Here is a 16,949-nt window from a genome sequence, read left to right on the forward strand (position 1 = left end):
TGAAATATTGTCAACTCTGAAACAGTGAGTTCTACGCAACTTATCAAAAAACATTTATTGTTACTTTGCATGCAAGACTACTGAATCGTACAGAAAGGAGCTGGCTTGCTGTGAAAACACCTGAGGAAAGTTTAATTGTGCGAAATGAGGACCTTTTTTGCTGACCTTGTTACCCGAATCAGTGGCAAAAAGTCCTTTTGTTTTGGTGTGCTACGAACAGCCTCCTGTACTTCTTGAGGCAGTCTTGATGCTGAAAAATTGGAAGACAAGAAATAATGTAACATTCTGTATTGCAAGATGGTTGAAGCACACTTTGGCCTAGCAATCCAATTGAAGACACACAAAGAATTGACAGTGAGGCTTCTGGCATTATCAAGACTGCTGCTATAACTGATGGATTATGCAGAAGGTGAACTTTATGTGGAACAGTTATTCGAGGTGTGCTGCTCTATAGTTTTTCTACTGAAGGGGCAATTCCAGAGTGCACGAGTTCCAGAGCAAAGCAAGTGATGTCTGGCATTAGCTGGCAGGTTTCACAGTACAGTACTAATGGATCTTCCCAATCCTAAATACTGGATGGCTCCAGGTTTAGACTACCTAAGGGTCTTTAATATGCACTGTCGTATCACTTCACAATGCATTATGATCAACAGCAGAACACAGAAGTCGCTGATCCACTGTGGCAGCTATGCAGGTTTCTTCCTTGGCTACAAGCAGGCAGCATGCCTCTAAACCAGTAGCTGCAGTCAGATTGATTTTTCTTTTTTAATCTACAGCACAGGTTCACTGCGCTGACAAGCCTAAAATATATCCATTTTTTAATGCTACATGGAGGGCATGAAGCTCTAGTTTGCCCACCCTCCCTTGATAAAAAATCTATCCACGAGGGACCGAAATCTGCCTTGTGCAGTAAAGCCCATTGTGGCCCTTTTTCCATCGAGGGAGGGTGAGGTGACCCAGGGCCCCTTTCCAACGATTTCACTCCAGAAGGTCCAAGCACCAGGCTGGGGAAATCTTGCACCCATTAGAAAACCGGTGAGTACCCGGTGGCTTTGCATCGAACATTGCACGTCGCCAACTGTCCCATATATTACACACTGTCATGGAGGGCTCAACAGGACAGTTCCTCTCGCTCGATCGTTCCCTGGACAAACTTGTTGCTATATTAGAACTAATTTTCATGAGAATTGAGACTTGAAATCACATGAGGTAAACGCATCAAAAAGCCCGCGATGATATTAGTTCGAATAAAGATTGCAGCAATGAAAACTTCTTATGCAAAAAAACCAGCAATACTAACTAGTATGTTTTGGTCGAGCTGGGCTTGATACAAGGAAAAAACTGGGTGCTTCAAAAACAACAGCATTCTCCTTTTCATGAGATGCAGTGGGTGTTTGTTCGCTAGCTGTGCAAGCCATGCGAGCTTTTGCCTCGGCAAGACGCTTTCTTGATGCTGCAATCCTTGCTTTCTGCAGTTCAGTGGGCACACACTTTTTTGATATGTGCTTCGTGGTCTTCATCTGTAAAAGACCAGACGTACGACTCTTAAATACAGCCAACAGTTCTCTAACACCAAATAATGCATTTTAAGCAGCACTTGCACTGTGTAAAGGGCACAGCGTGCCAGTGACTTGGCTAGCATCAACCTCAACAAAATGGGCAGTTGCAGCACGTGCAAGAGCAACAACAGATTTAAAAATGACAGGTATGTGCACATTAGGCCTTTGTCCTTGCACATTCATAAGGGCTTTAAACAGTCTAGGTGAACACCAGGTAGGTGTGTGGGTACCAACAATACAGTAGTACTTAGACCACAAAAAACTGAATGCAACACATTAAATGAAGCTGGTACTATCGGCAGCAAAAGTTCAACGGGATGCAGGTGGGTAAGAAGAAGCTGACACAATCACACAAGCCGATCGTCTGATATATCTTGAGACATATTACCAGGTCAAGGGGTCGCAAGTGGTACAACAAATTTTTTTCCAAGGGCACGCATGCAGTAAACATTTGCTGCTGAAAGTACACTACAAGAATTTTACCAGTTTAAAGACTGAGACTGGCATTATAGCTTCATAAAAAATTAAAAGCTGTTTTTCTGCACAAGAAAAATAAAAAAAAATGAGTTGTGCCCTGGGTACCCAAAGCACAACAGCAGCAGGCTTCAAAACTTCATATTGATCTTCAGTGCTCTCAAACTTATTGGAAACCATTTTCTCTGAAAGGTCACGCTTAGAAGCTCGAATGCTTCAGTGCCAGCTACCCCTAGCACAAGAGCACTTCATTTTAAGCCCTCATTGCGCAACTGCTGCTGGTGTCACATCCATTCAAGGGCAGATGAGAAGCACAAGGAAAGCAGTCAGTGGAAGCAAATGCTTCGACACACTTTTAAATATCCATGCTACGATGCACACAACAGCTCCCAGTGCATACACCGTACCCCTTGTCTACAGTCTGCAGTACACGTGCATGATTGTGCTACACACAACCAATGGCTCAAGGGTGAGCTGGTGTGACTTCAATTCAGTTGCTGCCTGCTAGCAGACAGCCAAGCAGTCTATCATGCACTCATTTTTTTCTGCATTTTCTTGTTCAAACTATTCAGGCCAGGTCCAATTTCTCAAGGGCACTGTACAAGCTTTCCAGTAGAGAAATAAAGACCATTACCCGTTCCCACATGCACTGCTGGGACATCCCATGCAATGAAGAGAAACTGCGGCATAATGCTAGGGTAACATGCAGGCCTCAAAAATTCCGAAATTATCGCCTAAAACAGTACGATCAGCTGCATTTCTTAAAACAACCCCTACCTCAGGAAAGGGTATGGAAACGAGGGGCTTGTTATCAGATGCATATGAAGGAAGCCAGCAATCACTCAAACCAATGAAAGCATAGGGAAATGTTCTTTTCTTTAATCTTTGGTGTTGATCGATGGGCAATTAGTATTGTAATCATTTTTGTCCTGAAATATATTTGAGTAAAAAGTACAAGAACGGACAACCACATGCCACCGATGCGATCCAAACCCACGACCACCTCCACATGTGTACAGTGCTGTACCAAATGAGCTAAGGCAGTGGTTGTCCAACCTTGTATAGTATTGTGCATCTTTATCGTAAAGACAAATTTTCACACCTCAACTGCTGGCTCATTTGCGGCAAAACTGTGCACAGAGCTTGGGTATTTCGGTAACTTGTCTGTGGTAACTTTGACAATGATAATAACCTGGTTCAACTGTAGACTATGTAAACTTGTTATCGTCTGCGCTGAGATTGAGGAACCGAAAGCTGCCAACGCCGGCTTATCGCCGATAGGCAGTAGTGGCGCCCTCTGTTGTCTGCAGACAAAACCGCGCAACGTGAAAAATACACTGAGGCGAGCGTTGCAACGTGCGCAGGTCCTCTGATGGCAACACCACCACCCTTTCGCGGCAACCCGGCGATGGCGACTTTCAACTGCAGCGATTATGGGGTTGCATAATGTGTGGCTGAACCATGTAAGTATCATTACCAAACTTACTCCGAGACAAATACCCAAGCATAATGCCCAAGCTCTGTGTGCAGCTTCAACTCAAACAAACCAGTAGCTGAGGTGGGAAAGTTTCTTAAAGTCTTTACAATGAAGATGCACAATACTGTACTTTCGGATCCCATTAGTGGCATGTGGTTGTCTACTTTTTATTCGAAATACTTGAGAAAAAATGACTACAATACTAATTCTCCACCTATAAACACCACATATTAAAAGAAAAGAATTGCTCTATGCTTCCCTTGGTTTCAGACTGCTGGCTCCTTTCATCCCAACCTCAGCAGCATTACATAAAGGAAATGGTTATATATAGTATTATTATGCAGGAATTGCCTAGTTCAAAATATTGCACACTGCTCTTTACAGCTGTACAGAGGCCAACTAACCAGTCAATTTACACTTGAATATGTGACAGTTCACTTTTTCAACCTATTATGCATTTTTGTGCAAGCTTCCAAGTTCTTTATTCTTTCTTGAGAATTTACCAGATTGTCAGAAAAAACTGGGGGGACAAGCCAAAAACCAATTTCACATATTATATATATATATATATATATATATATATATATATATATATATATATAATCTGAAATGCCTTGATAACTATTTGCGTAATTCATGCATAAACACAAAGGAATATTATTAATATGTTCTGAAGCACCTATACATAGAAGATAAATGCTTTTTTATCATCCTAAGTAGTTTGCAAGCTATCTGCACAAAACAAAATGAAATATATATTGCCATTAATTCTTTTCTGCAGAAATTTGTGCAGTCTTAGCAAAGATTCTTCTGTCTGAAGGGTTCTTTTGCTGCCACTGAATAATAAAGAAAAAAAGAAATTGAAGGCAAATTGGAATGTGTTGTACATTTCCGAAATAACAGTAGTTTTTCAAGAAGCTGTAGTAACTACATAATGACATGGTTTTTTTGTTGGTGTGCCGATGTTCACAGCCTTTTTAAACAACTGCAAATTTTTAATGGCTGATTCAATTGTACTCGCAGTCCAGAAATATCACATTACATCCCTTAAAAAAAAAAAAAAGCATTTCTTATATTAAGCGAACCATGTTGTGCATGCTTTGTGCGCATGCAATGTAGAACTTCCTGGCTGAGAGCTGCCAAAGAGTAACAATCTGTTGTATACACTAAGCAAACATTACCCTAAGTGCTTCTAAGAGAAAAAGAAAAGAAAATGGAATTGAGGGGCAGGGGAAAAAGAAGCAAGAATAAAAATGACATTTATATGCACGCACACAACATCTCCAAATTTACTTGCAGTCACATACCACGCAGTGCAAAAAAATGGCTGCAGTAGTGAAACTATCGTTCTACTAAACACACAAGAAAAGAAAACCCACATTATTAGCTCCATGCCCAGTTCTTGTCAAATCTGTGCTGGTGGCCTCATTAGGCTGTTCAATACACCATGCATTCTCCTGGAGCTTGACGAGCTGGCCAAATTTCTTGTTGACATCTTCAACCTGAAAATTGCATCAGTAAGAATGCGTTAATAAAAAAGTACAGGTCCTATTTGTGTTTGGTTCGCTAACACTTTCAGACCATATATTGTATCTGTTTCTATGCTTCTAGTGTTTTTAACTCCGTGCGCACAGACATTAACAACACACAGACATCCTTGCATCCAGAATGCAGCTGCCGCATTTCAGATGCAAAACTGCCCGTGTGATTAGGCCCCCATGTGCACGTTCAGCCTATTTCTAATGTAGGCATTTGTGCCTCAGCAGATACACGTGGGCTATGCTTGCTGCTTCATAGGCCACCTTCTTCCTGAGATGATCTCGAGTTTATCTTGCAAGCACAAAACGCTTGCTCGGTTCTGCTGGTCTTAGTCACTAGAAATTTTATTTGTTAATGTGCCTACTGGGCACAAAAGAATGCTTGGCACTCATTAAACCAGTTGGCAATCTGTGCTCATAGGTCTAGAGTGTTCTTTGTGTGCCGTCTTTTTGCACTGTATTCTGGAGTCTCGAAATGAACAACCAACTGATCCAAACTCAAGTTTTGCTTGATCATACATGTTGGAAGAAATGTGCAAGTATTTCTTGGAAATTGCCACAAGTAAACTAGCGTTTCTTGCTGTGGCTCTAGTTGAGTGTTACAGCTGTTCTGCTCTACTGCCACGGCATAACTTTCAAATTAGAGAATAGAGACATCAAATTTCGACACCGTTGTAGCATAATTCCTGGACATGCTAACATTACTTCCACCATGTATCAGTTCTGGCTGAGGGGTAAACACTTGAGCTCCGCCTTGAGGTTGTGTTGTGTCAAGTTTTATGGGACATAAAGAACTGAAGCTACGATGTGCTAAACACAAAGTTAAAAGTCTGTTTATTCATTTGACTACAGTTTTTCCAATCTATATTTTGTTTAAAACATTTCTATCGGTTTATGGTTTACGGGAGTTTAACGTCCCAAAGCGACTCAGGCTATGAGGGACGCCGTAGTGAAGGGCTCTGGAAATTTCGGCTACCTGGGGTTCTTTAATGTGTACTGATATCACACAGTACACGGGCCTCTAGAATTTTGTTTCCATTGAAACTGGACCGCTGTGGCCAGGACCGAACCAGAGTCTTTCGGGTCGGCAGCCAAGCGCCATAACCCTTGAGCCATTGCGGCGCCAAAAATCTTTTTTAAAAAACCTAAAAATGCAGGACAAGACCAAAAATAAAACTCCATTTTCACCTAAGAGTAGTGTTAGACCGAACAATATGTGTTCATTGTAAAACACAGCAAACTGCTTTTTCCTTAGTGCTTCCAGTTTTCTGCATGAAAATAAAACATGCTAGCTGATCTCTACACAATGACCATAGGTACTTGTCTTGTTTTGAGTATGAAGTTATGTGTAAGGTGTGTGAGCCTTATAGCAAGAGTGCAGAGAATCACTTCTTTGAAACTCTCCTGGTGTGTGCAAGACTTCCATTCACCAAAAGCTGGCTTTACCAAGTGTAGTTTTTTTATTTACTTCGTTGTTCCAAGTGGGCTGTCAATTTTTTCTTCATAAAGGAATGGAGACACCAAATTTGTGGTTGGCGCGTTCTTTGTTTCAAACGTTTCTTATTGCTCCAGGAAGCATGATACACACTCGAAGATTCTTATGTTCATCGTGAATAATTTATTATCGCATTTTTAGGTGAACGATTTTCGGTTTCGGTTTCGGAATGCCGAGTTGGACAGTGACGTCACTGTCTAGGATGCTCAACTACTTTGCCTGGTCACGTGGGCCCACAAAAGTTGTGACGCACCTACTGCTGCATCGTCTGCTTTCTCACACACGTGCTGACCAGCACATGAAAACAAACAACGGCATGGCTAGTCCCAGCAGCTCGGATTCTGACGAATCCGATTCCAACGAGGACGAGTTTTTTTTTTTTTTTTTTTATGGCAGCAGCGGGGATGACAGTGAACGCGGCTCCATTGAGACCCTGACAAACATTTAAGATTTGATCCACTAGCCAGTGACGACGAGGAACAAAATGCACGGCAAAATGCAAAGTAAGCATGGCGACTTCGGCAACACGTTCACAAAAACTAACCGAGCAAGTGGCAGTTCGCAGCAAATGAAGCTCGCTGGTGCATCAACTGCGCTCACGTGGCTCGTCACTCGTGCCTCATGGCTGCGGCTGTGCCCAGTTCATCGTACGTCAGCGTTGATTGCGCTAGTGATAGGTCGAGATCGTGAGAGTGAGCATTTAAGTAATCTTTGGAACTGAATTAAAATATTTTTTAAATGTTTGTTGTGTCCAACACCTGGCTGTGATTGCCCTTGCGTGCAGAGGAATCCCATAGCAAGCTTTTTATAGCCTCAAAATTTGATGTCTCCACCCCTTTAATTTACAATGTACTAAAATCATAAAAACTTTAAAGCGCATATTCACTTTATTTGCTAGCCACGAGCTTGAGCAGTGCACAAGTCTGCTCTCGCCGCCTTTTATTCCTACATGACGTGTTGTGTTTGGGTTTTATAGCACAGAGGCAACTCGGGCCATCATGCGCCAACTCAAGGTATAGGGAAATTGTTTTCTGCAGAGTTTTATACAAATATTAATTATTAGCGGTGCAGAGGGCCTAATACATTCTTTTGTATTACCTAGTAATGAAGGAAGAAAGAAACTTTATCAATGGTTAATATTAAAAGCTTTAAAGAAGGTCGGGTAACCTCAACAGCTATCCCTGTCTGGGCAAGGATGCTGCGCCTCCCAACCAGTAAAACAAAACCTAACTAGAACCCAAAATGGCGTAATGCAGGGCAACTCGCTAGCAGGGTTAACCCTAGCCACTTATGAAAAAGGAAAAACCAAGAGAGCAGAAGATAGAACAGTTGTGAGAAAGAAGTTAGGAAGGTGAAAGATGGAGGGGAGGACATGAAAAGGCGACTGCCAAATTCCCATAGTCAGGTAAGCCCGGAGGTGCTAGAGGTGCTGTCTACGGGAAGCTGGAGCCGAAGTGGTAGGAAATTAAACCAGCCAAAAAGACGCACACAGGAAAACTGAGAAGAAAAAGGGGAAGATAGGAAAGAGGCTGGTCCAGCCTCTTTCCTATCTTCCCCTTCTCTCAGTTTTCCTGCGTGCATCTTTTTGGCTGGTTTATATTCTTAATGCAATGCACCTAGCCCAACAACATGTTTTGCCAAAGCGGTGCGTTGAGTCTGCCGCTAAGCATTGGTGCTCGGGCCTGTGGTGGCGCACTGCTCACCAACAACCCCCTGCATGGATGTCCCTGCGAATGCTTGGGAAGCCATGGTGACACAACTCACCATCATCTGCATGCTGCAGATGCCCCTGTGGGATCTGCCTTAAAGGTGCACTAAAGGGGATTCTTTTATCGCGGGAACTCTGTCTACATACTCCAAGCATCCTTAGAAACTTCGAATTACTGTCCTCTGTGACTGATTTCCTTATTAAATCAAATTAAATGCCCCAGCTCCCAGTCAATGCGTGGAGTGCCTTACAGCCAGTCAATTTCGCTTTTATTTTGTTTAGGCTTTTGCGAATAAACAGTTTCAGTCGCAGACAACATAGCCACAAATTAGGCCCACGGAAATAAAAATACATGTGGACTCTTTGCTTTATGTATCACTCTGCCAATGGCAGAGCGGCAAACCACCACGCGACTGGCTGAGAGGCACTCCATGCATTGGTTGACTCCTCCTACTTTCGTAGGTACATTAAAAAAAAGGGCGGAAGCCGGGACGTTTAATTCGATTTAACAGAGATGTTTTCTTTCACCATCACATAACACGTAAACTACCTTTAAGAGTACAATGCAAGAGCATTAGAGATCCTTTCCATGCAAGTACTCCTCTGTTGCCTAGGTTCTACCTACATGCCCATATATATGAAATTGACCACTAGTTTACATTCATAGATCGCGGGGAGTCCTCACACCAGAGTCCTGGCACAGTGGTGCAGCAGTTAAGCGATGCACCACTGCCTCAGCAGGTGGCAGTTTCAAGCACAGTTACCGGTGGAGCCTGCGAGACCCAGGTTGCTCTTCCTGAGCAGCCTATTGCTACCAATCATTAATTTAACTGCTACCTACACACGTTGGCAGTTTGCTCACAACTCGATGGGCAGGTTGTGACGACGTCGTAAGGTCAAATGATGTAGGTGCAGGTGGGCCACCTTTTCTTGAAACAGCACCACAGAGGCTGCCGTTGAACGGGACCTCTAACAATATCACGCTGAACATAATTCAAAATGATGTTAAAGTCTGCAAAAGTCAACAGACTAGCCATGCTGGACCTTCTGATATTGACAGCAGCACAACGTAGATGTGGAGACTCAGAATGTCATTTCATATTAGGCGCCTGGTAGGCAATAAACAATGATGTCGTCAAGCCAGCTGTGCCAAACTTTTTCAGTCTTACCAGATGCGAAACTCGTAATCAAAACCAGGCAAGCATCAGTGGCCAATTTCTAGAGGTTAGCAGATGGCGGCATCACCCATCCCACAAGCACAGGCATAAGCTCTTTACAGCTCTAGAACTGAATACTACAAGCAGCGTTGCCATCCGTTAACTTAAAAATTACATGGAACACAGTGATTTTCACAAATAGTGTGATCAAAAAGCTGCGTAGCCCTGTGAGTGGTTTATTTGGCCTTTCCAAACACCTCACTGAGCCTTTGTTAGTGTCTGCAAGTGTGCCAACCCTATGGACTTCAGACTTGTCTACATATGCTACACTGCAAATGCATGCATATGGGTGTCTGCCCACTATAGTGGTGAGCGAACACCAAAGAACAGTTATTTGCATGGTATGACAATCTTCTACATTGCTAATAGGGAGCCCAAGCTGCTCAGGCAACGCTGTGGCTGTTCTACTGCACATCCAGAAAAGCTCACAGGACAGTAGCCACTGTGGTTTGGTTTGGTTTGGTTTATGGGGTTTAGCGTCCCAAAGAGACTCAGGTTATGAGGGACGCCATAGTGAAGGGCTCCAGAAATTTCTACCACCTCGGGTTCTTTAACATGCACTGTGCAATGAGAGTTTCATTAGGTGCTCTTCGTATAATATTTTACTCAGCTTCCCGCGCTTCCAATGATGTCCAGCCCATGCCTCCCTGCACTGCACCGCTTGTGGTTTTGCAGTGGACTCCTAGGGTGGTATTCTCCCGGTGTTGCCTTTTGCGACATGTTGCATTAGGGCGGGGCCTAAAAAAGTGCGTACAGTTGCTCGAAGAAACGCAAAACGCCGCCGGCACTTTCGTCGGCGGTGCTTTCATTCACTCCAAGAAGCGACAATTTACCACTGCTGATTCACTAGCAGCAGTAGTTTCGTATCTTTGATAGCAAGAATATTTGCCATCACATGACGTCTAATGTTCAAAAAATATTTGCAAATTTAATATAAACTCGCATTACTTCATTTAAGTCTATAAAACACCTCGAAAAAGCTCCAAATCTATTTTTGTTTCGTTCCGGACTGTTGTGCTAGGTTTCGGCTGCGTTTCGGGCAGTTGCAGACGGTAGCAGTGTAGCTGGAGCTCCCATTAGGCTTGCGCGCTACAGAATCGAGAGCGTATCTCAAAAACTAGGCTGAATTGCAGCTTAAACTTTATCGGCGAAGCAAGGTAAGTCATAGCGAAAAGCAACGCCACTAGTTGCTGGTAAACATGCCGACCGGAATCGCAAGGACTGCTGAATTGGCTGAAGTGGGCGGCTCTCGCTTGGAAGAACGCCGCCATGTTTTCACGCTAAGGGCCCAAAAGCCGCAACTGCCGATTGCGTTCGTACGCTAACGGTATTTCCCCATTAGCGTTCTGCGCATGCGCACTCTGGACCCGCTATTCCACTATGCACGAAATTACGCAAAGCCCGCAATACTAAAACTCTCTAATGTTCAGTTGTAGGTTTGTAAAAGTCACATTGCTTTAAATCCTCTTTGGCTCGTGCAGACACTGTTTCGTTGCACTAACGTGCATTAAAACGCCTTGAAGGGTCATGTAGATGCGAGCACAGCGCTGCCAAGGCCATCTCTTCGCAGCGGGCAATGTCTGCTTCGTCGTCTGTTTACGACGGTACAAAGTAAGTTCGCATGGCGAGTGGCAGTCCGGCTCGACAGCCGGTAATGCCGCCGACAAGATTCGTCAGCCAAGGCAAACTGGTCGCGATGTCCGCGGACACGCCACTCTTCTTCGGAACTCAAAAACCAGGCGTCTAGTATCAATTTCGTAGCCCGTCGCCCGCGCGAATCGCTTCAGCGCATTCCGTTGTTCGACTAAGAAGGCGGATCCGTGTCGTCACGCCGCCGTCACCGCGGCTCGAGCCAATCAGCGAAGAGCGAATGCGACATGTCGCAAAAGGCGACACCGGTAGAATACCACCCCTAGTGTTAATCTTCAAACAGTTCCCAGATTTATTTCTAGTCCTGACAACTTCTACCCTAACGCAAAAAAAAACTGCATTCCTTAAAGTAAGCCTTGGCACCGTGGCACCATTATTCCTTCCCAAACACCTCTAAATACTTCATACTTTTTGTACCCCACAATGGCCTATGTTTCAATATCATGGCACCTCTTTGTCCTTTCACCCTAACAGTCAGTTCGTGCTTTTCCAAGTATATCTGTCCTCAGTTTACCCATACCCTGAGATATTTGTATTCTGCCAGTCTGGGTACTTCATGGCCTTGTAATGTGAGCACTCGATCACTGGAATTGTTCACAATCATCAGACCTGACTTAATCGCACTGAAAGTGAAGCCTAGAGCATCTGCTTTGTTTCCACAAGAATTAACCAGTTTGCAAATCTTCCTGGCTATCAGCTAATACTACAATATCGTCCGCATAAATTAAACCAGTGAGCTGCTGTTCTTTGACCACTGTGCCTAATTGGTACGATAGATTATACCTAGATTACTTTCTTATAGCCTTCTTTCTATATTCATCACTGCATTATCTACAAAACAATTAACAGCTACGAAGACCACATTTCACTCAGCGATTCATTGAACAAAATAACCGAATGGTGCAAAACATGGCAAATGACGGTAAACACGACTAAATCTGTTTGCATGACGGTAACAAGAAAAAGGCAACCTTATGATTTTCCGTACTTTGTTAATGGCAGAACACTGACGAAAGTTCACCAGCATAAGTACTTAGGCATCATACTAACTTCTGACCTCAGATGGGACGCGCACATTGCTAGCATAACCTCGAAAGCATTACGCAAACTATTTTTTCTTCGAAGATGTCTGTGCCTTGCACCCACATCGACAAAGCTTCTCTCATATACTACTTTCGTTCGACCAGTTTTAGAATACGCTAACACAGTTTGGTTCCCCCATTCAGTGACTAATGTAACAAAACTAGAAAAAGTACAGCGTAAACCATTGCGGTTTATACACAACAAATATAAGAGCACAGATTCACCAACTAACCTTGCGGCTATTTCGGGTTTAGCGACGCTATCATCAAGAGTGCAACAAGCACGGCTAAAATTTTTACTTCACCTGATGCACAACTACTACAAGATAGACGTATCAAAATACATATCTTTCTCGCAATCACGCCCGTCGAGGCATAAACACGCGCGCGCGATAACAGAATACTCATGCCATAACGACACGTTCATGTACTCGTACTTTCCCCTCGTGATCAGAGAATGGAATCGCCTTGATCCCTCAATCATAACTGCAACCACATTATCTCAGTTCACGTCACGGATAGAATCCTTATCAATTAACGAATAAAGAAGTTCACTGACATACTCAACCGCCTCTCATCACTTCATTAGATTGTTAATTAATCGTGAAGAAAGTCTCTTATTTTTTCCGCTGCTGTGTTCCCATGTGCTCTAATTGAATTCCTTATGGCAATGCGCCACCCGACTCCTAGACATGTATTTTTCTTTTTCCTTGCTAATGTTTACCTTTTCTTTTATTTTGCTTGTTCCTTTCTGTTCACCTGCGTTTGATTTGTATTCATTTTTTTTTTGAATTCCAGAGTGCACTGTTCAAATTTTTATCATGTTTGTCATTTTTGTTCGCCCACCTGCTATGGTCCCTGATGGGACTGGCAGTATTGTAAATAAATAAATAAATAAAGCATGAACAGCAGTGGTAATTGAGGACAACCCTGCCTTAATCCTTTGCGTACCTCGGCAGCTGTCGTTCTTCTGATTGCTTCCCATGCAATTTCATGGTGACGCATCGCTGCGTCACTAGAGTCACCTAGTGGTCTGAGAAAGGACCGCCCATTTCGCACTCGAAGGGGTGCTCATCTGGAAACGTCTGCTTTGCCTCCCTTGCGCTTGATGCGAGAAACAGCCCACACACTGAATAAACAAGCTGCGCCCTTCCCGCCTTATGCCACCACTGTGATAATCTGTTGGCACCCCACAGTTATTTTTGGATTTTGCAGCAACTTGTTGCTGTGGGAGTGTTGCTTTGTGTATCAAGCCAAAAGGTTGAATAACGATTCTGAGGACATTTGCAGACAACCGCCCCTTCTAGCAATGGACACTGTAATACAAAAATACAGCGCTGCCGGCGAGACATTTTTTGCAGCTGCTCACGTGTCTTGGGCACTACGCTGTAGCTCTCTACTTACAGAGGGGAAGCTGGCAAGCACGAATTGTTTAGGAACTGCCAACATACTCATCCTCAAAACAGAGAAGCTACACTATGCCTCGCACTATGGATGCCCTGCACGTGACATCACAAGCACTGTGATGGTGAACCACGTCCAGCTTCTAGGGCATAGGCTGGAGCAGATAGCCATAAGCAAATTACAGAACCGCTCTGGTTCCTGCTATGTTCATGGTTCACCAACCTAGAGGCTGCTGTGACAATAGGTTTATGGGGGTTTAACGTCCCAAAGCAACTCAGGCTATGAGGGACGCAGTACTGAAGGGCTCCGGAAATTTTGACCACCTGGGGTTAGTGTGCACTGACATCGCCCAGTAAGTACACAGGCCTCTAAAATTTCGCCTCCGTCGTAATTCGACCGCCGCGGCCGGGATCGAACACGCGTCTTTTGGGTCAGCAGCCGAGTGCCACAACCACTGAGCCACCGCGGTGGCGATGCTGCTCTGACAATACTGCAAGCCATCTGTAAAACTGCACGACACATAAAGGCAAGCTAGTGCAAAAAATTTCATTGCACATAGCCATTTATAATCATGAAAAAATGTACCTGAAAGTAAATCATGTCCCAGAAGCCTTGAAGGTCTTCGCATGTAGTTTTCTTTTCTCCAAGATTGTTCTCACAAATGTGGATCAACCCAATGAACTGCGCAAACCGTTCCTTCATGAGCAAGTTAGCTTGTCCAATAGCAGTCCTTATGTAGCCTTGTGCTGAAAATGGGCAATTTATCAAGCAATTGTTTGTATGCAGCTCGGGCAACCTACACGAAGGCTTTTAGCTTGTTTGGTGGGATCTACAACATTTAGTTGGGAATAACGAGAAAGACGTATTCAAATGCCGCGAAGTGCTAAAAGTCATTGTTATGCAATCATAAGCAGTTGAGAAAACTCGCTGCTTATAAAAAAAGTTTCTGCCGAAGCTCTGAGGGTCGTTCTAGCCATAGGCTTTACAGCAAATTCTTCACGCGGCAGGGAACTTTATATATTTTGCAGGCAGCACGGAGAGTTCGGGCACCTACTGCGCCAGCACGAGATATGAGAGACGCAGAACATAACTCACCTTCTTCGCTAATATTTCGTTCCAAGGACACACCTTCCCAGTACTGGCACATGCTTGCCAAGCGCCTTGTCTCCTCTTCAACTAAATCTCGGAAGTTTGATGTGGTAGGCGCCATGACTGCAAGTGAAAAAAAAACGATTATCAGCATGTCACCCCGAAAACCGTTACAACCCACTGCGAAGTGCTAGCAATGAACTCGGCGTTCCACTATAAGGAAACGGTTAAGAAACTAGCTGACAAATCTGAACAAAACATTTTTCACGTCTAGTCACCTTGAGTCTCGCTTCAAAGGCCCAAGCAAAACTTCGGTAGCTGCGAGAGTCGTTACTGTCGTTGCAACGGCGGTTGCGATTGTGAAAAAGCCGCCCAAACTCATGCGAGTGAACTAGGCGCCACAAACAACAGTCGCCGCCACTGATTGGTGCATTTAAAATGATGGCGTTAGTAGCGTTTCCTAAATTAGAAACAATTTAGAAATATAAATATATATTTTTTTTAATTCTGAATGCATTAATACAAGTTTTGCGTCTAATTTTTTCGGGGCAGGTTCGTTCGATTTGGTTCGTGTCGTTCGATTCGCCTGCACTCCATGCTAGTTATGTAAAGTTCCACGGTGGTGGCGCGAGCGTGCTGCGCCAGTTGGCGAGCCTTCATGTCAAGGCATAGAGTTTCTTACTAATACCCCTGCCACACGGCAAATTTAATGTCATTCCCATCGAATGACATTCGCTCAAAACGACATTAGTTTGCTGCCACACGAGAAAATCTAATGTCATTCGATGAAAACGACATTAGGTATCGAATGAGTTCCCTGAACACATTCGCCTGCGACGTCCGAGCTAATGTGTTCCCTCGACACCAGAGACTTGGTGAGAATATACACCGAAAAACACAATTACAAAAACGTCACAAGTACTGTAATATTTCCGCGTCCCTACGATTGTGCTGTCGTTCATTTATGTATATAAAAATGCCAAATAGAATTGGAAAAAAATAAAACTCACTCTCGCTACCAGCCTTGCGTGGTTAACATTCACAACATGGCGACGCCCAGCTCGCCCGCTTCGGACCGAATACTGCGTCGCCGCTGCATTTTTCGACGCGATAGCTTGCTCTAAACGGTTGTATTCGCTTTTATTTTGTGCATTCTCATCCCTCCGTAACAATATAGGTTTGAAATATCAGTCGCTTTTGAGATAAATTTCAGAATTTCTTGATGCTAGGCTTAACTATGTACGGCGTACACTGTCGTCATAGCAACGACCCCGAGCGAAGTATTTCTCCAACTTTGCACTAGAATCTACATTTTCATTTCATCCAATTGATTTACAAAAAAAAAACAAAGCCTTCGAATGCATTCATTACTGTCGTTAATAAAAGAAAAAAACGTTTTTTCGGCACTCAGTTCAGGAGGTTTGACTTGCTCATGGACTTCCTCCATGGACTTGCTATCGTCTAGATGGCGCCACAGTATGTTATGCTTCTCGCGCGCTACGCTAGTCACACCCAACCACCGTGCTCCCTACTAAAACTGTTGTGAGGACGTGCGGCAGTGCGCGCAAGGTGCGCCTGTAGCATGCGCAAAGCTTTTGCGGACGCACAGCTAATACTGTCTAATTTCACCATAGAGAGCATTTCACATGGAGGAAGGAAAAAAAGAGGAGAGGCCCTTTCCACACAGCACCCTGGGAGAAAAGTGTGGAGGAAATCACGTGGTTTTTTCTCGATTGGGAGGCCATCTTACTCCGGCAGCTTAGCAACGGCGTCGTAGTTGCTGTTTACAAACCGGGCAATAGCAGACGGCCGCGGCGTAGCATTTGAGGTGCGGCGTAGGCGTGCTTTCCTCAACTGCTCGAGTTTGTTTTTGATCGTGCTCACAGGCTGACGTTGGCGCCGTTCACTCATATCTCAGGTGGAATTCGCCGCAAAACTCTCGTTGTTGCGTGCATTGATTTCAACGTGCTCGGCGACCACGATCGCACGGGCATTTCGTCTACTGCGTCACTGCTCGGAGCCGTCGGGAGACCGCCGCTGCATTCGCGCTGTTCGTTCACCAGTGATTCAATGCGGCGTGCGCTAGAGCGGTCGTCGGCGCATTGTGCGGACGTTTCGCGTCCTGTACGTGCAGTGTGTGTGTGCCATTTGCGCTCCAGTTTACATCGGCAGTGAAACCTCGTTGCTACCTATGCGTGTTCTTGCAACGCTCCAGCGATTGTCACTGACATCGGTATAACGGTCATTTTCGTTTTT

General features: G+C 44.2%; 1 protein-coding gene across 1 annotated transcript; it reads right to left on the reverse strand.

Moving 5' to 3' along the window:
- Nucleotides 1–36: 36 nt before the first annotated feature.
- On the reverse strand, nt 37–15,151 carry LOC149351069 (disks large-associated protein 5-like). Its single transcript, XM_089580274.1, has 6 exons — nt 14,972–15,151; nt 14,700–14,816; nt 14,190–14,350; nt 4,890–5,012; nt 1,301–1,520; nt 37–250 (listed from the first exon to the last, which is right to left on the reverse strand). The coding sequence occupies exons 2-6, from the start codon at nt 14,812–14,814 to the stop codon at nt 132–134; spliced, it is 738 nt and encodes a 245-aa protein (XP_089436400.1). The 5' UTR covers nt 14,815–14,816; nt 14,972–15,151; the 3' UTR covers nt 37–131.
- Between the last annotated feature and the right edge of the window lie 1,798 nt (nt 15,152–16,949).

The sequence above is a fragment of the Amblyomma mixtum genome, chromosome 3 (assembly GCF_055824585.1).
Source record: "Amblyomma mixtum isolate Tamu chromosome 3, ASM5582458v1, whole genome shotgun sequence".
NCBI classification, from domain to species: Eukaryota; Metazoa; Arthropoda; class Arachnida; order Ixodida; family Ixodidae; genus Amblyomma; species Amblyomma mixtum.